The sequence below is a fragment of the Cibotium barometz genome, chromosome 31 (genome assembly GCF_041138505.1).
Source record: "Cibotium barometz isolate CiBa-2024 chromosome 31, ASM4113850v1, whole genome shotgun sequence".
NCBI classification, from domain to species: domain Eukaryota; kingdom Viridiplantae; phylum Streptophyta; class Polypodiopsida; order Cyatheales; family Cibotiaceae; genus Cibotium; species Cibotium barometz.
The window spans coordinates 40,426,560-40,450,771 of NC_141076.1; the positions used below are offsets into that span (position 1 = coordinate 40,426,560).

General features: G+C 46.9%; 1 protein-coding gene across 3 annotated transcripts in view; it reads right to left on the reverse strand.

Moving 5' to 3' along the window:
- Positions 1–24,212, reverse strand: part of LOC147620858 (putative 6-phosphogluconolactonase 1) — a 104,148-nt gene that overhangs the window by 67,923 nt on the left and 12,013 nt on the right. For all 3 annotated transcript variants that reach the window (XM_086825125.1, XM_086825126.1, XM_086825124.1), the window contains exon 2: positions 7,099–7,599. In XM_086825125.1, the coding sequence (XP_086681251.1) occupies positions 7,099–7,599 (501 nt within the window). The remainder of the gene's footprint in view (positions 1–7,098; positions 7,600–24,212) is intronic.

Below are 24,212 nucleotides of genomic sequence, written 5' to 3' on the forward strand. Positions count from 1 at the left end.
ATATTTCAGTGGAGGAGCCTACACCTATCTATACTGATAGTCAGAGTGCCATTGCTGTGGCCAGGAATCCTGTGTTTCATGCTCGCACGAAACACATTGAGATTCACTATCATTTTGTTCGGGAGAGACTCCAGGCAGGAGATATCAGTCTGATCTACTGTCCTACAGATCACAATGTGGCAGACATCTTCACCAAGGCATTACCACGTCCGAAATTTGAAGCATTCCGCAATGCTTTGAATTTGTTTCCTTTTGGTGGATGATGTACAGTGATCACATATCACTCCAGGGGGGTTTGTTGGGTTTTATGCTGTGTATGCACCCAGAGGAGTGCTAGTGATCATCAGTAGATTACTGGGGCACTTTTTACTTCAGTTAGTGGAGGTTTTTTCCCCCAGTTTAGTTCAGTTTCACTTATATGCAGTTTATAAGTGTTTTGGTCCACCCGGCACATTTTATGGCCGGACATGTGAACACTTATCTTTTGGGGTCACTATTATGTGGCTATTGTACTTCACTTTATTTTATCAAGCAATAGACTAAAGTCGTGTTCTCTCTGTGTGTTGGTTTCCACGCCTGCTTGTACCTTCTGTAAACCCTAACCCTAACACCCATTGCCTTCATCATCCAGTGTTAGCATAGCTCCGTATGAGGTAGCATTTGGTCGAAGATTTTTATCCCTTCTCACGAGGATGATCTCTCCTTCCTTGGAAGCCAACAAGATGACAGAAACTTTTTCAACCATCATTGAGTCAGTCAAAGAGCGTCTTACGAAAGCAAAGTCAAGCATGTATGCCTAGGCTCCTGCCTTTGCATACCTTCAGCCACTCTTGTGCTTTCAGCCCAAGGCAAAGAAGCTCAGTCTCTTCAAGAGTATTCAGCACACCAACCCTCAGTCTCAGGCCAGTGTATTCTCTTGAAGATAGCTTCACAATCGCCTACAGCTTATGCATAGTTCTGCCCAGCTTTGGTCACTTTGTTCTAAATCAACCACTTCATCCATATCTACAATGTTAGAAAATGAGACAGACGCTCCTACCAAGCCCTACGAATACTAGGAGTCATCTGGGGAGGTGTTGCAAAAACATGCTAAAAATGCATAACAAGTTCATGCTCTAGCTAGTGTATGTCATGTGTCCAATTTCCATTACTCTAGATATACATTGTTTTTGTCTCGAAACATGCAAGCTTTTGAAAAAAGCTTTGGATAAGCAACCCTTATCCAAAAAGGATCTTTGGTGTGATCCAGCTTGCCATTTCTACACTTCTTGATGGTCATTGAGAACCAATGCATAGCTTTGCATAGACAATATCATCCTCCTCTAGCTGGGATAGCATGCTAGTATGACTAGTCTCCTCCAAGAACTGCAACATATTCTTCAGCTGATATATACGTTGTCTTTCATCCCCAAATTCATTTGCAATATTCAATGATATTCGTTTGCATACGGACAACAAAATGGTACCATGCAATGTCTATGTTCTCATACATTTTAGCCTATAACGCGTCAATGACATCAATAGTCATATCCTGAAATAGTGCATGCGAGAGATGGGTATTGTTCACTAATAGAGGCCGTTTAGTGGGTAAGGAAGCCTCATCAAAAGGCATATCAAAGTACAAACCCAACCTAACCGGCCCATGAAAAAAAAGGTTCAAAGAGTAATCAATCCACATATGACACGAAAAAGTGTCAACATGATCTGTATGCAAGAGGCCAATCTTGCACGATAATCTGAATGCGCATTATGGTGGAAAGTAAAACCTCTCTTATCAAGAGAAGTGGCTGTCCATAAGTCTCTCAATCCAAGATCAACCACGACATTTCTCCACACCACTTTCTCAAAAGCAAGCATTATTTGAATGACCGAGTATTGTCTTGAGGAGAAGAGTAGTTATTAAAATCCCCAAAAATAAGTGCATTGGACAACCAAGGATATCGACTCATAAAATGCCACAAAAGAGTTCGGCAAGCTGAAACTGTAGGGGCATATACATAGCCAAACTCATAGAGCTCCCCATTGAGCATGCACTGCAAAATAATCAGTCTGCCATTTGAATCACTGTAAGCCATTGCACACTGTAAAATCTGCTTGATCAGCACACAAACACTAGAAAAAAGAACTCAAGCCAGTGTACTATATACAATAACCACCAAAGAAGTGTTGCCAGCAAATTCACGTTGGCTATGATCTTGAAAAAACATGGTTATGCATCTTATGTACATATTCCCAAACAAGTCTCCATTTGTCAGAGGAAAACAAACCTGTGCATTGTTATGATACACATTTTATAGGTGCATTCATCATTATCAACTGGAGAAAGCAACTGGATAAGTAACCATCATGTCTATATCACCTTGCAAAACCCGAATGCTATCTTTCACAACATGAGACCAAAGCGTACCAGCATCTATCTCTACAGAGATAGATGCACTACCAAAAGATGAAGCACAGAGGAGGGATCAGATCAGTGACGGAGTTGTAGAGCTGACGTGTCCGTATAATCTTTCTGGCATTAGGGATTTGCCAGGCATCCTTATCAAGAGCAGCTCTGTGCACATCTATAGCAGCTTTGTCCTTTGAAGCCATGTTTTTTTGCGCCTAACACCATCTCGTTATTTATAACCGGATGAGACAATGGCAGGATTCAGGAGCATTGACATGCTTTCCACGATCAGGGGGAGGTAGCACAGTGGACTACATCACGGGGTGTCCATGGAGACCACACAGGCAGTGACATCTTTCACCATCCCCCCCTGTCCTATCGGGGGCGGATCACACGTACCTCTTGTTGTCACTGGCGAGCTCCACACCAGCACCCACAAAGCCCACACAGGCATCGCATACCACTTTCTACTTCACCCATGACCTGGCAGACATATATGAGCATCATGTATATGACGGGCTACTCCAGATAGATCCCCTGTCACCTCTAGACACACTCATCACTCAGATGTCATCTCTACTACATACGGCCGCCACCCGCAGCTTCCCCCATCATACACACATTGCACACACAGATAGATCTGGGAGCATGCCCTAGAATCGGTGGTATGATGATGACTGCAGAGAGCTATACAGACACCTTCGTGCCCAGAGAGCACTAGGGACCATTACACAAAGACGGGCGAGCCGAAAGATACGGACCCTCACATGCCGTAAGAGGCGTGCATATGAGGAGGCACAGTACTGGGATATATACCACCTACTCATGAGCAGAGATACAGCCACTGCATGGCGCAGGATGAGAGAGCCCCGCCCTCGTACCCCGATTGAGGATCCACACACATGGCACACATATGCAAAGAGCCTCTACCATATCCCTCAACACCAGCCATACCACAGCCATAGGAGCCCCGCCCTACCACCACCTCTACTTTCTTTACCGCCTTGATGGTAGAGAGAGCTATCCGCCGGTTACAGTATGGGAGATCAGCTGACCACACACGTATACATATTACAGAGTGAGCATCTTATTTATGCAGCTGATACACTGGCACCCTTTGTTGCTCACCTCTTTAATAGGGCACTAGTGGAGGGCCTACCAGCTAAGTGGGCTATGCACACCATCGTGCCTCTCCACAAAGCGGGAGACATGCTAGACCCCAGCAACTACAGGACTATCATGATTGGTCATACATTGGCCAAACTTTATGGCGCAGTGCTCGAGGCAGAGTAGAGCTCATATGCAGAGGAGGGACTACGAGCACCAGGGCAGGCTGGATTCCGACGAGCTTTCTCCACTATTGACCATATATTCACTCTGAGATGTCTGATTGATCAGGCTAGGGCGCGGGAGAGGAGATTATACTGCTGCGCTGTGGATTTCCGCATTTGACACGGTGCCACAGGAGAGACTCTTCCAGCGCCTCCAGTCGTTGGGGATCCCATCAGAGATGGTTTGGGGCATCTATGCTTTATATGAGCAGGTCCTCGGGCACATACGATGCCCCGGGGGGCTATCTGATGTTATTGCTAGCACCATAGGTGTGAAGCAAGGATGCCCACTCTCTCCTACACTATTTGGACTATACATTGATGAGGTGGCTGACTTCCTTGTTCACGGTGGTGGGGACAGGTTAGACATCTCAGGTACCACAATCCACATTATGCTATATGCAGATGATATTATTTTGGTCTCTGAGTCACGGATGGGACTACAGTATCATCTCCATGCACTCGATGACTTCTGCACACAAAGGGGACTTACAATGAACCTTGGGAAAACCAAGGTCATGATTTTCCACACCTCAGGCCGGTTCGACGACAGGCCATCTTCACACTAACAGAGGACAGGTAGAGGTGGTAGACTCATATGTGTACTTGGGGATTACATTTGCGACTCCGCCAGGAAGATTTACTATGGCACAGGCAGCTAGGGATAGACTCACACGAGGGTATGCAGCTCTAGCCATGCTAGAGTGACAGTGTCACCAGGCACACAAAGGGGTGGTTGTTTGACACACTAGTCACCCCTGCTTTGATGTATGCTGCAGCAGTATGGGCACCTGGGCTCGCCACCTCCACATGATCTCAGACAGAGAGACCTCAGATTCTCATGCTCTCAAAAATGATCCGCAACAAACCCTCCGTCCCACATGACATTGTCCGAGCGGAGTTTGCCACACCTCCTATGCTAGTAGAGCCCCTCTTCCAGACGATCTGCTTCATACAAAGGATCAGAGATATGCCATCAGATCGACTCTCACATAGAGCTTTTGAGGCGTCCAGGCAGCTCACAGAGAGTGGAGATAGGAGATCATGGTATTCACGGATGATACAGTGGCTCACTCAGCATGGTCTCAACATAGATCACCTACCACCTTTCCAGTATGATATAAATGCACCACACATCCAGCTCTCTCATAGTGAGAGGAAAAGAGTCTTTCGGCAGGATTTATGGCAGACATACACTCAAGAGACTTGGATTACACCCAGTCAGCCTCTACCGCCGAAGATGCTATACTACAGAGATCAGTTTATGCGTATCTCAGCGGATGGATTCATTCAGCGACCCGGATATATGGATGTGTACATGCCTCACACTGCCCGAGTGGCGATTGGCCAGCTCAGAGTGTCATCATACCAGCTTGAGATTGAGGCAAGTAGGGCAGCACGGATCCCCAGAGCAAAGAGGATATGCAGACTATGCCAGGAGGAGGTTGAGAGCGAGGAGTATTATGTATGCAGATGCAAAGCATATAGTGACATTAGAGAGAGATACACCATCATCTTCAGTGGACATCCCTCACTCCGCTAGATCATGGAGTCCACAGACCAGCACAGATTTGGCCAGTTCTTGCTAGAGACAGCGTCACAGAGAGGCACTGCTATGGACTCATATCACAGGGAGAGGTGGGCGACAGCTCCACCTCACTGATTTCTTCTAGAGATCTATCCCAGTGTCTACCATAACACAAGAGAAGGTTACACGTCAGCGCGCTGAGGACCTCCGAGCCAGACGGAGACCGAGAGCACCAGGCTACCAGACTCCCAGACTACATGAGAGAGAGGTCACAGAGATATGGGCTCGACATCAACACCATATCCAAGAGCGGCTCACTCACTTACACTCACACCCGGAGATCATGCTCCGAGGGATTTTTGCCTCGCCATCACCTATGTATCACATATTACACCCCCATTATGGTACTGGCTGGAGCTAGACAGATCTGCATTGCATTCTTGTATACCCTACGCATATAGGTTGCATACTGAGCCTCTAGCAGTAGTGCTCCATCCATCACAACCCCCCCCCCCCACTAGCTCAGTACTTTCATAGTTTATTTCATGTTCATTTTGTCCTTTTTTTTCTCTGGACATCCAGAGGACATTGACAGTTATACATTGATTTGTCTCATAGGTCGAGTTCGGCCTCTAGTAGACGTTAATACAGCTTTCTTTCTTTCTTTCTCTCACACACACAAGCCTAGAGGTAGAGCATGCGACTATGAACAAGAACTGGCAACAGCAAGCAGGCGGAATCGAACAGGTGTAGAAGAAGAAGTCAGAAAAGGTGACTGCCAACAGCAAGAAGAAAACGACGCCCAGCAGGTAGAGATAAAAACACACACACATACACACACACAGCTACACATACACACATGGGAGAACGTTGCAGCCTCACACACACACTCCTACATCTCTCACTCTCACTCTCACCCTCTTGCATGCACACAAGCATTGAAGTAGAGGTTGAGCTTTCCATAGCTCCTTCCTTCTTTGCTCCTCACCCTCTTAAGGAGTCACTGGTGGAGTGACACCACTAGTGGCAAAAGTTGAAGCTCCTACCTTCCTCACAAGAAGGGGTTGGCAACTAATTTTCCGGCTACCACCAAACCCTTGGCATAGACCCTTGCATTTCTTCCCATCTTCCCCTCACAAGAAGGGGTTGTCAACTAATTTGCCGGCTACCACCAAACCCTTGGCATATACCCTTGCATTTCTTCCCATCGTCCCCTCATGCAAGGCTCAAGTGTTCATCATTTGGTGAACAGCTCCCGGTCCGTCCGCATTCTGAGCCCGCGATAGCAGTCACCTATACAGCAAGTAGCACTCCTAGATAGGGAGGGTGACCAGGACAAAAGGGGGAGGGGGGGGAGGGGTGGGGGGAGCTGCATCTTCAAGGCTATTGTATGCCAGAAAAAAGGACAGCTTTCAATGCACAATGAGCGGGATCGTTTTGATATGATACATGGCAAAAGTTGTTTAGATTGTTAGCTTGATTTCCTAAAGATAAAATGTCCCCTTGTCCTTGTCTGAAACTTGTAACTGGAGACACTTTGCCTAGACTACATCTATCATCGCTGATCAGCCTATGTGCCACCACCATCACAGCTGATGCTGTAGCCAATCAGCTTTCTTACTGCCATGCTTAAGCTTCCTTCTATTCACATCTAAGAGCTCACCCAGACAATATCTAGCACATGTTGTCCTTATCAGCATGAAGGAGTTATTCAATCAATGGGCAGTTTTTGAAAAATGAATTATACATCTAACAAATCCTGACAAGTGACTGGTCAGATCTTAGGGTGCAGCAGTAGTCCCTTGCTTTCCTTTTGATACTCCTTGCATCCTAGATAATGAGGGGTTTACCTTCATAAGTGAGCCTCCAGACAAGGCAATGGTGAAACAGCCCCGAGAACCTATTGACTCCCTGGACACTTGAGCTATGTACTTCACAACTGCAGCTGAAACTCTTTGCTCATCCTCGAATTGTTGGAAACGAACTTCTGGTACCACTTCTGTATACTTAAAAAGATGCCCATCACGCATTTGCGTCACTGGAGGCAACTCTTGTTGGTTCTCTTCTGTATGGAGAGGTTGTAATTCTGATGGACTTTTCTTTGGTGCTTGGTCACCTTCAGTAGTTTTTTTTTTGGGCCGCCCTCTTCGTTTTGGTCCTTGTGAAACCACCTCTGTTTGGCTTTGGTCGTGTCTTACAGCCACTGCAGAAAAGACCTGTACTTTGCTCCGACAAATGTGTTCGATTTTGTGCCATCCAATAAATGCTCTGTGATACTGACACGGCAGTCTTTTCACATTGAACCCACTTATAAATTCTTCAATTAGAAATGTAGAAGAGACCTGTGTTCCCTGGGAAAAAAATAAATACCAGCATGTGTTAAAAGTCAGATGAGAACGGCCAGACTTATGAATGTGAATATAATAAAAATATCTGAGTAGAGGCACTACAGCACCCCCAAACAAAATTTCACGTGAATATACTCAAAATATCTGACTAAAGGGACTACAGCACACCCAAGACTTATGAATGTGAATATACTAAAAATATCTGACTAGAGGGGCTACAGTGCGCCAGGTAAAAATTCACATGCATCTTTTTTTCCTTTATCTTTTTTTTTGGAGAAATAGCTTTACATATAAATAAGCGAACCAGGTTACACACCACATTGACATGTTTAATAAATCATGAAAGACTAAGCTAAATCTATATACACAAGCTTCACGGGCATCTAGTAGGCCACACTCTGTCAAGTGCGAGATCAACACGTACACCACATAGGCACCATGGCAAGGAAATGTGCATTCCCCCTAGTATGTGCATTTTTAAATGTCACTACAGCACATGAAGCCTCAAGCTTGTCCTTGTCCAAGATGATATTAAGGATTTTGGCATTTTTGGTTTTTTGCACAGGCATATTCTCAGTGCCCTGATTTGTCTCTTATTGGGAGTTGCTGCTCACATTTGTGGAAACCTCGTTTTATTTTGGACATCCTCTATAGTTGTTCCAGTTAACATTGCTTGGGTCATTTATAGCTTATAAGTATATTTGTAAATCTATATATATGCTCTAAGACTCCTTTGTATCTTCACGAATGTATGATGAGAGGATTGGAAATATTAAGCACTCGCCACTTTATGCAACATATCTAGTTTTGCTTTTAACAATCACTTGTGCTTGGAGCAGAGCAAGAAAGCTTTTTTCTTGTCGTCTCCTATATGCATGTTGGTTCAAGGAGAGATCATGGTGAGCTTTTCTTATCTAGTTCAAAATTCTTGGTGGTTTTAGGTTATAGCATGGCAAGGGCGACACGTATATCGCAGCAACACAAACGGAACCACACCAAAGTCGAGGACAAGTAAGACGGCGGTTTGCATAGAATGCATGGAGCCTGGAGTGTGCTTTTGCAAAGAGACCTACACATCAACGTGTTTGTAGTCTAGTGGTTAGCACTATGGGTTGTGGAGTTGGGTCATGGATTCAAATCTCCGTTGCACCTCGTCTGAAGCTTCAGGTGTGCACACAATGTGTGAAAATATCATTTTTCCCAGCCCTAAAAGGGGTTTATTTCAGGATTTTGGGTCTTGGCTGCTGGCCGACAACCCCTGTGCTGGGCCGACCAGCAGCCCAACCCCATATATATTCATCGCTTCACCATTCAGCACTTGACCACATCATAAACAATAATACCATCTGCTGCTGCTGCCAGCGCCTGCTTTACATCAGAATATCATCATCGTTATCAGCTCCAGCGTTTTTCTCCTGCAGCAGCTCACATCCTTGGGACAGCAGCCCTCTCTGCATCCATCAGATCTGCGTTTTCTCCTACAGCTCACATCCTTGGGACAGCAGCCCACTCTCCGCTTCATCATCTTCGTATCGTTGGGATAGCAGCCCTCTCTGCTCATCTTCACCACCCCTCAGGTATTGCAGCACCCTCGTCACCAGAGCCTGCACCACTCGGGACCGCAGCCCTCTCTGCTATTCTCCACCCCTCAGGTTCTGCAGCACCCTTGTCACCAAAGCCTGCACCACTTCACCTTCCGCTGCCCACTACAAATATCTACCACCTCGGAGTGCCTCTGCATCCACTGACGCTAGCCTTCAACACCAACCCCCTCTCGGAGTGCCTTTGCCTCACATCGACACGAGCCTTCGTCACCGACCGTACTTCAGCTCCAACCTCCTCTATGCTTTTGCGCCGGTCTACTCCTCAAAGTCGCCTCACATCAAAGGGCCTCTTGTACATGATTTCATTCACCATCATACATACACTCATTCACCCATTTCATGCTGTGTTGATTTGCTCTGATCTCTCGTACATGTGATCCTTTCGTCCTTTTTCCCTCACATGGTATCAAAGCTATAGTGAGCAAAGGGATTAATTACCTCGAGAGCACACAGCATGGATCGTCTACCCGCATTCCCGGAGAACCAATTTTTCTCACCAGAAGTTGATTCTCCTTACTCTGATCTGGACCACGCAGGGAATGGGACTTCTTACTCATTGGAGAGCCCCGTTCAAGGTCTTACATTGGGAGACGATCAGCCCATCTACATCTACTCACCCTCTACACCTTTGCCATCACGATATTCCTCTCTAAACTTATCAGGCTTCGCTTCCAAAGGGGGATACATTCCTTCGTGTCAATGTGGGACCCTGGTATCTTTCTTCTCTCATGGTCCCCTTTTGGCCTGAGAGGGGGTGTGTGAAAATGGCATTTTTCCCAGCCCTCAAAGGGGTTTTTTCTGGTTTTATTTGGTTTTATGTTAGGATTTTGGGTCTTGGCTGCTGGCCAACAGCCCCTGTACTGGGCCGACTAGCAACCCAACCCCATATATATGCATCGCTTCATCATTCAGCACTTGACCACATCATAAACAATAATACCATCTGTTGTTGCTGTCGACGCCTGCTCCACATTAGAATATCATCATCGTTATCAGCTCCAGCGTTTTTCTCCAGCAGATCACATCTTGGAACAGCACCCCTCTCTACATCCATCAGATCTGCGTTTTCTCCTACAGCTCACATCCTTGGGACAGCAACCCTCTCTGCATCCATCAAACCTATGTTTTCTGTCAAAATGCACAGCGACAATGAAGACAACTGCTGTAGAGCGCAAAACACAGATGAGAGAGGGAGAGAGAAGCTGTATAAACTCTGTATATACACTAGAGAAATCCCAGAATGATACAATGGCAAGTGTGGGGGGCAAGGGCCGTTTTATATGGCCCAGGCTGCTGATCGGCCAGTCCAAAACAGGCCGACAGCAACATATATGCTCACGACCAGCAATAAGCCAGTCGGCCAGTGCTCCAAGACAGGTCGAGTAGCAACTCAACACTCGGCTAGCATCTGATACAGCCGACATGCCTCTCACACCCAGGAAAAAATGAAAAAAATACATGGAAAGTGAGGAAAAATGGGGAAACACCAAAACTGGGCGAGCACACCCACAACAAAGGCCCTGGTGTAGTGTACACACACGAGATGACTGCTAGCCCTGGTGTAGTGTACACGTTGGTATGCCAAGTCCTAGGAACCTGCTATAGACCATATAAGGCCTTCGGAAACCATTAAACCACCCCCTCTGAACCTGGAACCTCAAAGCCTGGAGGCTACTCAACATTCACGTCCACCTGCAAATCACCATCTGCCACTTCCTTGGCTGTCCTACAAGTCCCCTAGGAAAGAGCTTCCTCAACTGCAAGAGGCTCTTCGTCTCGAATGATACGAGACATCAAAGCATAGTTTACCTGTAAAGGCTCCTCTGAATGACGAAACTGGAATGTTCCTGCCTGCTGCCATCATCTGGCAAGCCATCCACCATCTAGTCTTGAAAAGCCTACCGCCGCAGCGCATCCACATTCAAGTGGCCAAACCGAAAGTGCCACAAGTCACCGATCTGAGTGCCTGTCAGAGAAGAGAGAGCTGAGAGTTTGTAGATATTGTTCTCCACTCCGCCTTCCCATACAACCTGGCCTGTTTCTCTCTCCCGTAGAGCAACAGAATGCTCCTCAAACTCCACCTGGAAGCTAGTCTTGCAAACCTCATGCACTGACAATAGATGAAAACCAAGTGCGAGGGCGTAAAGAACACGAGAGGAATGCTTCCCCCCTCTGCCATCAGGAATGATCTCCATCCTACCCTCACTATGAATTGGTATAGTGGAATTGTCGCCAATTAAAATGAGACCTAACTGCCGTTTAAGATCTTGTAAGAACTCACGGGAAGAAGTCGTGTGCCTGGAAGCACCACTATCAAGAATCCACTCCTGAGTATCCCTCGCGATGAAGCCAACTGCCTCCTCGCTCGAAGAAGATGAAGCATCTGTGTCCAAAAATCTCCAAGTTCACAAAAGGTAGAGTCTTTGCAACTAAAGCTGAAGAATCGGCACTCTTCCCGGTATTCCGCTTAGGACACTTTCTCCAATAGTGGCCTTTTGAAACCGGCCTTCAGAAATCTAACGGGCGGTGGAACAAACACTTACACACAAAACACTTCATCACCTATGGGAACCTGGAAAAAGAAAACAAACAGGGGGACCTAGAGTGCTCCTGCAAATAATACAAGGACACCAATTGGCCCCAAACGCAGTGGTGCCCCTTGTGGTATTTCTTTACTTGATCAAAAATGAGTACAAAGTACTTCTTGTCGAATCCTTTACCAATAGGATCCCTTATAGCTTTTCACCCAGGACTTTCCAAATAAGAACTCTCGCTATTACAGCAAAGCATTCCATAGAGAAGGCACACATGTACAACACCTCCCTGCTTGAAAAGGTCTTCTCCATCTCTATCATGGATCTCACAACCCTTTCCCAAACAGCAGTAGGGCTGTACCAAACTATATGTCCTTCCTATAGTCACAGCCTGCATGTACCCTCGAGAAAACTATAACCTGCTCACATGAATCCAGAGACATGTTCTCCATACGAAACCAAAGACCTGCATCTGATAAACCATAGACCTGTATCCATAAACCATAGGCCTGTATCCTCGATACCAAAGTCCTGTTTCTTCTCGAAAGACCAATGTCCTATTTCCATGACAGATAAACCATCAGATCATGGTTGCCAAAACCTAGAGAGAGAAAGATAGAGGACTTGTCAAGCAATCCCTGAATACACATAAGTCCAAGACGAAGAGCAACAACACATCTCTTCCAAGAACATCATCCTGTGCATATGCAGCTTGATCCTCTGTATCCCAATCTCATAAACAAGGCCTGCAATCCATGATACCAAAGTTCGCCTGCCTGGCTGCTTCCACACATGCATGTAACCTGCTCCACGACTAGCCTATTTATATGCCCCCATATGAGCAGTCGGCCTGCTGAAAAGGGCCTCCACGACTGCAACATCAGTCGGCCAGCACTAAATGAAGCCCACGACTGCATACATCCAGTCGGCCAGCAGTACAGAGGTCCACGACTGCTGTTGGGCAGTCGGCCAGTCACATGTCTGCTGATGGGTCAGCCGGCCAGCCACTCAGTGCTCCTGCCAACTCAGAACTGCCTCCCAAGCCACAGAAAAAAATGGGAAAAATAGGGGAAAAATGCAGGGAGTGAGGAAAAATGATAAAACACCTCATAAGGGCGGGCACACCCACAACAAAGGCCCTGGTGTATAAAACTAGACAGGAGATGACTTCTAACACCCCCTCTCAGCTCCTGGCTGTGAAACCAACCACTGGGAGCTGGGGTGCCGCCTGAGCAAATCCTGAGATAGCGACTTCGTGAAGAGGTCCACCGTATTGTCCTCCGTCGAACAGAACTCTAGCAAGATGTCATCAGCAACGATCTGTTCACGAACAAAGTGCCTCTGGATGACCATGGGTTCCTCCAGTGGAAGCCCAAACCTGCAATGCAACCTCTGCATCCTCACCACCTCACAAGCAGCATCACAAGCAGCCCGGTACTCTGCCTCTGTGCTCGACAAGGCAAAAGATGACTGCCTCTTACTGCTCCGAAAAACTGCTCCTGGGCCTGAAGTAGATCACCTCGTGTCCGGATCTCCTCCACAAACTGAGTCGCTCCAACCGTGGAGTCAGACTCCAACCAACAATCCCCCTCCTGTGTACAAGAGTCCATGATCCTTCGCATGCCGCAGAAACCACAGGAAACGCAATCCTACCTCCCAAAGAGTCATCTGCAACCATGAGCTCAACTGCCTCATCAGGAAGCTCCCGTCCAATCTGGTGTCCATCAACCAGATCAATGAACCATTCTGCTTCTGAGTCAAAGAGGCATCACACTGCTCACAAGGATCAACACCTATTACGGTGCAAAAACAAGTCCCGGAAACCTGATGAAGACCACGCAAGGCCTTCTGAAACCTGTCAACCACCCCCTCTGAATCCGGAACCACAAAGCCTAGAGTATGCACCTCCTTCTGCAAGTAATCAACTGCCACCTGCCTGGCTTTCCGAAAGGTCCCCGTGGAAGGAACATCCTCATCTACAGAGCATAAGTGACCTGTTCAGTTTCCTCTGACTGACGAACACAAGAACCACCAACATCAGTACTGGAAAGTTCCTGCCAACTGCTGCCATCTACTGGTAAGCTATCCACCATCTGGTCCCGGAAAGCTTGTACCTGCAGCGTATCCACACTTAAGTGGCCATTACCAGACTGCCACTCATCACAAACCTGAGGACCTGGGAGAGAGAGTGCTAAAAGCTTGTAAACTCCATTCTCCACTCCGCCTTCCCAATCCACCTGGCCTGTTGCTTTGTCCCGAAGAGCAACAAAATGCTCATCAAACTCCACCCGTACGCCAGTCCTGCAAACCTGATGCACTGACAACAGATGAAAACCAAGTGCCGGAACATACAACACCTGGGAGGAATGCTTCCCCCCTCTGCCATAGGGAACTATCTCCAACCTGCCCTCACTGTGAACTGGGATAGTGGATGTATCCCCAATAAGAATATGACCAGAAAGCCTGCAGAGATCCTGTAAACCGGAACGGAAAGGAGTCATGTGCCTGGAAGCACCACTATCGAGAATCCACTCCCGAGTATCCGTTACGGAGAGTCCTCCAATCTCCTCCCTGCCTGAAGAAAATGAAACATCGGTGTCCATCACCTCCAGGTGCACAAAAGCCGGAGTCTTCATGATTGCTGCTGAGGAATCTTCACCCTTCTCGGTCTTCCGCTTGGGACACTGCCTCCAATAGTGGCCTTTCTCGCCACAATCATTACAAGTCCTCTCTGCCTTCTTTAGTTTCTCGCGGTCAGTAACGGACTTCTTCTCAGAAGACTTCTCCGACGAAGCCTTCCCTTTGCCCGTGTTACGGCCTTTCGATCGTTGGCCAGTTAAGGCCTCCGAACCTCCACCCTAAGGAGGGTTCGTGAATCGTTCCTCCTGGTCCAGGCCCATGGGCACAAGCAACTCCCATGTGATGGAGCTGAGCCTGCTACTGGTAATCAAAGACCAGTAAAATGCTGAGTACGAAGAGGGCAAGTGCGACAGCAACGTTATGGCCATGTCCTCTGACGATATCTCCTTCCCAGCCTGAAGAACTTCCTGCTGAAGAGCCTGCACCTTGTTAATATGCTCCCGCATCGTCGACGACTTTGCAGGGCTCATAACCCGCATCTGTACTTCCAAGGAAATCCTCTTCATGGGCGATACCCTGTTGTACAGAGAAGCCAAATGCTGCCATATACCTCTGGCCAGCGTCATATGCTTTACATGATTGATTACCTGTGGTGTGCAGTTGAGAAAGATAAACGAACGGACCCTGGCGTTGACATGATCCCACATCTGTGTGTGAGCCTCCCGGTCCTTTCGGGTTGACGGTAACTCCCCTTCCTCAACTTCTGGCCGTGGAACCCCAACAACGACGAAATCTGCGAGGTCGTAAGACTCCAGAAAAGATTCCATCATAACCTTCCATATGCCGTAGTTGCTCCCGTCCAACTGACGGTCCACTGGGAACGTGGGGAGTGTCGGGATCTTCACATGTCTCTCGGCCATCTCAAACAGATCTGCCATTGCGGGGATGTCCACTGAAAAGGGTGGGTGGGAACAAAGAAGAACTAATACCTGCAAGTGGCTGTCCAGCAAATCAGCCCACCGTCCTCTTGCTTCTCCTCTTCTCGAACAGTCCAAAACAGTCCACCAATCAGCCACACAACAGTCCCTCTCTTGCTCACACAAATCCCAAGAACTATCTAGAGCCTAGGCTCTGATACCATGTCAGAATACGCAACGGAGATGATGACCAGATCTGGGACACGAGCAAAAACGCATGCAGAAAAAAACAGCACAAGAGAGAGAGAGATATAGGCGTGTAACTCTGCTCTGATATACACAAGAAAATCCCGGGTATGATACACAAGTGGCAAGGGGGCTGGAGGCCTATTTATATGCCCCCATATAAGCAGTCGGCCTGCTGAAAAGGGCCTCCACGACTGCAACATCAGTCGGCCAGCACTAAATGAAAAGCCCACGACTGCATACATCCAGTCGGCCAGCAGTACAGAGGTCCACGACTGCTGTTGGGCAGTCGGCCAGTCACCTGTCTGCTGATGGGTCAGTCGGCCAGCCACTTAGTGCTCCTGCCAACTCAGAACTGCCTCCCAAGCCACAGAAAAAATGGGAAAAATAGGGGAAAAATGCGGGGAGTGAGGAAAAATGATAAAACACCTCATAAGGGCGGGCACACCCACAACAAAGGCCCTGGTGTATAAAACTAGACAGGAGATGACTTCTAACACTTCCCACATATGTCTCATGGCCATCCCACAGGAGTCACACCAAGTGGTGCATCCATGCACATAATAAAGTACTTGATGTATCATACCAATATACATACATCACACCACACAATCCAGAGTATTACCCAATGTATTCTCAATGGTACCAGGATCCAATGGCACCAGAATACAATAATACCTCAGAAAGTGTATGCATACATGCACAAAGAGTTCGATCCATATATCTGTGAACCAAACCAACTCTAGGATTGCTCGCAAGACTTATGCCCTTCATAGAGTCTTGAAGTGTTAACTCAGGCTACTGCAAACTTTGAGCTCAACCAACCCATGCCATTCCAAAGGAGACCAACTCCACTAATAGCATCATCTCAATATCTAATTGACCGATCCTGTGGTCAAGAACAACCAAGACCATATGACAAAGATCAACATCCCAATCTTCCTCAGTCATACCTTAGTTCCAAAGGCAAAAACCATCCATAGTTGCAGTTATAGTTCAAGGTGCGGCTGACTGTGAACCATACCCAACTTTACCATCTCATGTGACTAGTACACAATATCATAGAAGTCCCAAAAGCAAATGTATTGTCAGCCTCAGTACCTCGCGTGAATACAAAGATGTCACCAAGCGACTCCTAGATGAAAAACTAAGCTTGTCTATAACAAGGGAGTGGAGGTGCTACCCCCCTCTTGAGCATCAGGCAATGCTCCAGACCTATGCTTTACTGAACCTGAATAAGCCGTTGCAAGAGTCGGCTCCAACTCAAAGGCGTCAAGATAAAGCTGCAATACCTGAGGTGAATCTGCTAAGTCACCCTCCTCCATCCACTTCGCATCCATCGGTGAATAGTTCTTGAACTTCACAAGATAGCGACAGGAAACTTTACCTTGTATCTTTCTTTCCTTGTGTGCCAGTATCTGCTTGGGAATAAGAACATTAAGTTCCTCCGCTTCCGGCTGAGCCTTATCTGATACATCCTCAGGCACCCAAAACCTGCTTGTACTCCACCCAAGTGGTAAGCACAAGTCCCCAATGAAGCATAGTATATCACCACTGCTAAACATAGAAAGAAGCTGCCTTCCGAACCCATGAAGTCTCCGTGAAGATAAAGTGACAAAGTGTCGAAAGCCATAGCCTTCAACCAACTTTTGCACCATAACTCTTCAACTGCTTTGTTCTTGGATGACTACTTCCTGTCCTTGGTGTCTTTTCTCCTGAGCTTCATCTTTAGCTTTTGCTCTTCACCTCATATAGGCAAAGACATACAATCCTGCACTGTCTCTTGTACTTCCTTTCCACTTTCCACATGTCGAAGCTTTTGATGTGACAACCATGGGCTCGCCTCCTTGAGAAAGTAGATGATATCCCGACAATGGAACCATGGAACCGGCCTTCAGAAATCTGACAGGCGGTAGAACAAACACTCGCACACAAAACACTTCATCACCTATGGGAACCTGGAAAAAGAAAACAAACAGGGGAAGCTAGAGTGCTCCTGCAAATAATACAAGGACACCGATTGGCCCCAAAATGCAGTGGCGCCCCGTGCGGTATTTCTTTACTTGATCAAAAATGAGTACAAAGTACAACTTGTCGAATCCTTTACCAATAGGATCCCTTATAGCTTTTCACCCAGGACTTTCCAAATAAGAACTCTCGCTATTACAGCAAAGCATTCCATAGAGAAGGCACACCTGTACAACACCTCCCTGCTTGAAAAGGTCTTCTCCATCTCTATCATGGATCCCACAACCCTTTCCCAAACAGCAGTATGGCTGTACCAAACCATATGTCCTTCCTATAGTCACAGCCTGCATGTAACCTTGAGAAAACTATAATCTGCTCACATGAATCCAGAGACATGTTCTCCATACGAAACCAAAGACTTGTATCTGATAAACCATAGACCTCTATCCATAAACCAAAGGCCTGTATCCTCGATACCAAAGTCTTGTTTCTTCTCAAAAGACCAATGTCCTGTTTCCATGACAAATAAACCATCAGATCACGGTTGCCAAAACCTAGAGAGAGAAAGATAGAGGATGTGTCAAGCAATCCCTGAATACACACAAGTCCAAGACAAAGAGCAACAACACATCTCTTCCAAGAACATCATCCTATGCATATGCAGCTTGATCCTCTGTATCCCAATCTCATAAACAAGGCCTACAATCATGATACCAAGATTCGCCTGCCTGGCTACTTCCACACATGCATGTAACCTCCTCCACGACTACCAATACCTGGTCAAATTCATTGCTGTGTGCCCATCCTCTGCACCGCTTTCCCACACCTGGCGTCCATCTGACTGCCCAACTGGCTGTCCACCTAACTAATAGCTAGCCTCGCTGCCCACCTATCTGGTCGCTGGATGCTAGCAGCCCATGCATATAGCACTCTTGATATCCATGCGCTGGCAGCAATCCATGTGGCTGTAGCCATGCGCTCGCCCCCGCCTGGCTTTAGCCATGCGCACAGCCCCTGACAGTGCCCAGCAGCAGCAGCAGCAGCAGCAACAATACCTCGCAGCAGCACCCGACGACGACAGCTGTACCCGATGGCGGCAGCTGTACCTAGTGGCGACGACTGTACCTGACAGCAGCGGCTGTACTGGTAGCGACAGCTATACCCGACAGCAACAACTGTACCTAGTGGCGGCGGCTGTACCTGACGACAGCAGCAGCAGCAGAATCACCCATGCGCAGCAGTGCCTATGTGCAGCAGTGCCACCCATGCACAGTAGCACCCAGCAACAACAACGCCCATGCGCAGCAGCACTCTAGGGAATACGCCCGTGAAGACCATCCGGCGACCCCCCCCTGCTCTCGAATCCAAGGTGATGCGCCTCACCACCACACGACCCCACGAATCTCCGCCACCTTTGCTTTTATAAGCATGCGATTCAAATCGCTTTCTCCAAAACGCCCAAAAAAAACTATAGCAAAAACGCATGCCTCAAAAATAATAAGATTTTTTTTTAAGCCTTCAAAGGTTACTAAACCTTATAAACTTAAAATCTCTTTTGTCTCCTTTCACACTTGGACTGGCCACTAACATGGGTTTCCTTTTCACATTCAGCTGATGCGTGTCCACACTGTGCTTCCGTGCCCATGCCCACCTACTTGTTGTCTAGAGGGAAAAACACAGGATCGTAACACCTTTCTCGCCACAATCGTTTACAGGTCCGCTCGACCTTCAGTTTCTCAAGGTTTGAATTGAGCTTCTTCTCAGAAGACTTCTCTGATGAAGGCTTCCCTTTGCCCTTATTGTTGTTGTTACAGCCTTTTGACCGCTGGCCAGTCAAGGCCTCAGAACCTCCGCCTTGTGGAGGGTTCGTAAAACGCTCTTCTTGATCCAAAACCATAGGCACAAGCTCCTCCCACGTGATGGTACTCAGCCTGCCACTGGTGATCAAAGAGGAGTAAAATGCTGAGTACTGAGAGAGCAAATGGGACAACAACGTGATGGCCATGTCCTCTCAAGATATCTCTTTCCCTGCCTGAAGAACCTCGTGCTGAAGAGCCTGCAACTTGTTGATGTGCTCCTGGATCGTCGAAGACTTTGCAAGATTCATCACCCGCATGTGCACTTCCAAGGAGATCCGCTTCATGGGTGATACCCTATTATACAGAGAAGCCAAATGCTACCAAATCCCTTTGGCCAGTGTCATATGCTTTATATGATTAATCACCTATGGTGTGCAATTTAGGAAGATGAAAGAACGGACACGAGCATTGACAAGATCCCACAACTGTGCCTGAGTCTCCCGTTCTTTCCTAGTAGAGGGTAACAACTCCCCGTCCTCTGACTCTGGCCGTGGAACACCAACAATAATGAAATCCGCCAAGTCATAAGACTCCAATACCGACTCCATCATCACCTTCCATATGCCGTGGTTGGTCACGTCCAACTGTCAATCCACATAAGTTCTCCAAAGGCTCCAACCTTCAAGCCACCTGGGGCTCTGGTACCATGTCAAAATGCACAGCGGAAATGAAGACAACTACTGTAGAGAGCAAAACGCAGATGAGAGAGGGAGAGAGAAGCTGTATAAACTCTGTATATACAGTAGAGAAATCCCGAAATGATACAATGGCAAGTGTGGGGGACAGGGACCATATTATATGGCCCCAAGCTGCTGGTCGGCCAGTCCAAAACAGGCCGACAGCAGCAAATACGCTCACGACCAACACAAGACTGCTCATGACCAACAACAAGCCAGTCAGCCAGGTAACTAGCAGTCGGCCAGTGCTCCAGGTCAGGTTGGGTAGCAACTCAGCAGTCGGCCAGCATCTGATATAGCCGACATGCCTCCCACACCCAAAAAAAAAATGGGAAAAATACATGGAAAGTGAGGAAAAATGGAGAAACACCAAAACTAGGCGAGCACACCCACATTAGAGGCCCTGGTGTAATGTACAGACAGGAGATGACAGCTAACATTTTCTCTTACAGCTCTAACCTCGGGACAACAACCCACTCTCCGCTTCATCATCATCATGTCGTTGGGATAGCAGCCTTCTCTGCTCATCTTCACCACCCCTCACGTATTGTAGCACCCTCGTCACCAGAGCCTCCACCACTCGGTACGGCAACCCCTCTCTGCTATTCTCCACCCCTCATGTACCACAGCACCCTTGTCACCAGAGCCTACACCACTAGAGATATCTACCACCTCGGAGTGCCTCTGCATCCATTGACGCTAGCCTTCGACACCAACCACCTCGCGGAGTGCCTTTGCCTCACATCGACACGAGCCTTCGTCACCGACCGTGCTTTTGCTCCAACCTCCTCTGTGCTTCTACGCCGGTCTACTGCTCAAAGCCACCTCATGATTTTATTCACCATCATACATACACTCATTCACCCATTTCATGCTATGTTGATTTGCTCTGATCTCTCATACATCTGGTCCTTTCGTCCTTTTGCCCTTACATGGTATCAGAGCTATCGTGAGCAAAGGGATTGAAGACCTCAAGAGCACACAGCATGGATCGTCTACACGCATTCCCGGAGGACCAATTTTTCTCACCACAAGTTGATTCTCCTTACTTTGATTTGGACCACACAGGGAATGGGACTTCTTACTCATTGGAGAGCCCGGTTCGAGGTCTTACATTGGGAGACAATCAGCTCATCTACATCTACTCACCCTCTACACCTTTGCCATTACGATATTCCTCTCTGAACTTATTAGACTTCGATTCCAGAGGGGGATACATTCCTTCTGCCACGGTGCCAGTGTGGGAGCCTGGTATCCTTCATCTTCTCTCAGAAAAACCAGCCCCTATTCGGAAGACTTTTCCATCCCGTACTTAGACAGGAATAGGACAAACTCCAACAGCGAACTCAGGAATAGGCATTCCTTTGGCTACAATGATTGAGCATCGAATTTTATTTCCGGAAGAAGATATAGCATTTGTATTGCTTGGGCAACAACAATCAATGCCTGATCAAGATCATCACATGGACCCTAAGGCAGAAATGCAATCTTGAATATTTTCTTGTGCGGCACAATATGTACATACTTGTAAATATGCTGGAACAAATAAAATGCTTGACCTACAATGTGCAAGGGTTGTGTGACCAACGGAAATGGAAGCTGGTATGGGCTTATGTTAATAAATTGCAGCCAGATATAGCTGCTTTGCAAGAGCACAATCAACATGTTTATGCAGGCCGAACGGGGCATTTTGCCGATTATGATATTTTTTATGCGGGTGAGCATTCGTTTTCTGGTGTGGTGGTTCTTGTGAAACATGCACTTCAGCCCTCTATGGCTCTTAATGACGAGGATGGCAAATGGATTGTCATGCAATGCCTCGTGCACGCGGAGATTCTTGAGTTTGCCTCGGTATATGCTCCGCAATCTTCACATCAGAGAGCCTTGATTTGGCAAGCTATGATGCAGTATCCTTGGAGGCACTATGCTTTTATACACGGGGACTTCAATAATGCTCCACAACCAGGGGATAATACATCTGGCCATACGCATATGTTGGCTTCTGAACGTCACCTTTGGTCTTAGCTAGTGCTTCAGATGCATCTTGCTGACCTTTGGACAGCATCTAGGCCATTGCATTCTTGCTATACCTATCAGCATAATGCACAATCCAATTATCGGGCACGCTTGGATCGGTGGTATATCGTTAATGCACACCAATATGATGCCTATACTTGTCACATGCGGGTGGATTATGCCTCCCGCACTCGGATCATGCTCCCCTTTGGTTGAGGTTGTCTTTTTTTTGAGATGCAGAATGACAGGCTGCCCGTCAAAAGTCTTATCATTGTCAATAACAGTTATTTGCAGCATGCGACTTAAAAGACATGGTCCGTGATGCAAAAGCCCTTCTTTGGAAGAAAAGCCTGATTGATGTTGATTATGCCTGGAATGCCTTTACTACTCGTATGCAATATGTGATTTGCGAGTACGGGACGAATTACATGCGCCATCCTAGAGAGGCTGTTGTTCAAGCCAAAAACACTTGCCGGGAGTTGACAGAAATTAGTCACATGCGGGATTTGTCTCCGGCTAAGGGTACACGCCTATGTCAGGCTAGGCAGTTCTTACAATACAATGATCACAGCCTACAAGAAAGTTGAAAAATGGGAAACTAAGGCTAGGCAAAGAGATTTCTTTGACAAGGGCTGCTCATCTAAGGAACTTTTCAAAGGATTGCACTATACAAGACAATGTGAAAACATTTGTTAAGGATGCTGATGATTGTTGGAATACCTCACGGCAGAGTTGGCCTAGGCTTGCGTGAGTCACTATGCCAAACAATTTGGGTAAGTTGCATTGCCATCGTATGATGTTCTGTCAGCAAGCCATGAGATTTTACAACATGTGCATCCGATTGTGTCCCCAAAACAGGCATTGCAGGTTGAGACACCCTTCACGGAAGAGGAACTAGGAGATGCAATAAAGTCATGTTGTAAATGGAAGTCTTCGGGTTGGGATGGTCTCACTGTAGAGTTCTTCCTTGCGTATTGGGATGCCCTTTCGCTTGCATTATTACATATGATTAATTATGCTTGGGAAACTCAACAAATGCTGGTAACTTGGAAAAAGGGTTGGTCAAATTGTTCCCTAAGAAGAACTTGTGTGAATGATTTGCTGACCGGAGACCCATTATGTTGATGCCTGTTATCTATAAGCTGGTTGCTAAGATGGTAGTTAATCGCATTGAAGGTTTTCTGCATGATGGCCTGCATCCTGCTCAGTATGGGTTCATTCCTCGTAGACATATTATGGATAATATTGCCAATGCTTATGTGGGGATAGAATATGCAAAGTATACTCACCAGGAAGTTCTCTTACTCCAAGTGGACATTGCCAAAGCATTAGACACAGTACAATGGGATTTTATCTCGTAGACTATGAAATTGCTGGCATTCGGCGAAAAAATGCAACACATCATATATTGGATGTACCGTGATAGTAAAGTAGCATGCATTCTGTCTAGAGATCTATCTGATGAATGGACTCTCCATCGGTCAGTACATCAAGGTTGTCCTCTCAATACATTGTTATATGCAATTGCTACACATCCGATGCTTCAATACATGGATCACCTTATTGCTACAGGTACCTTACATGGCTTAGAGATGCATGGAAGAAAGACTATGATTGCACAAGCGTATGCTGATGACTCTTTCTTCACACCCAAGAACACAGAAGAGGATCTTTGACAACTCATGAATGCTTTGTCGTTGTAAGGTCTGGCAACTCGCCTACAAGTGAATTTTCAAAAATCTAGGCTTTTTGCCATTGCATGCAAAAGATTGGCATACCATTCTCTGGTCTGGGGCGATTGTTCCACCTACGGAACTTGTGCGACATCTTGGTTACTATTGGAAATTATTTCATCCCCAGATGGACTTTCCCATGCACATTCATGCTTGTATCTGGCTCCATTTGAAGCCCTGCATATGCATCTAGGCACTACATATTTTTTGCCTATTTTTAGGCATCATTTCAGATTTTTTATGCATTGTCGACCAGTCCTCTCATTTTCTACTGGCCGACCAGCTCCTCTCCCACCTATATAAAGGTGGCTAGGCTTAGCCTCATTCTTCTCTCTCTTTTCAGCTTCTGCAGTGATAGGCAGCATCTACGGGACCTCCCTCATGCTGCTCCATGTCATGTACTACCTTTTCTGGTGATATTCAGCAGTGATTTTCTTTTCTCCTTTATGCTTGTTGTCCATACACAGTGTTGTACAGTTCTT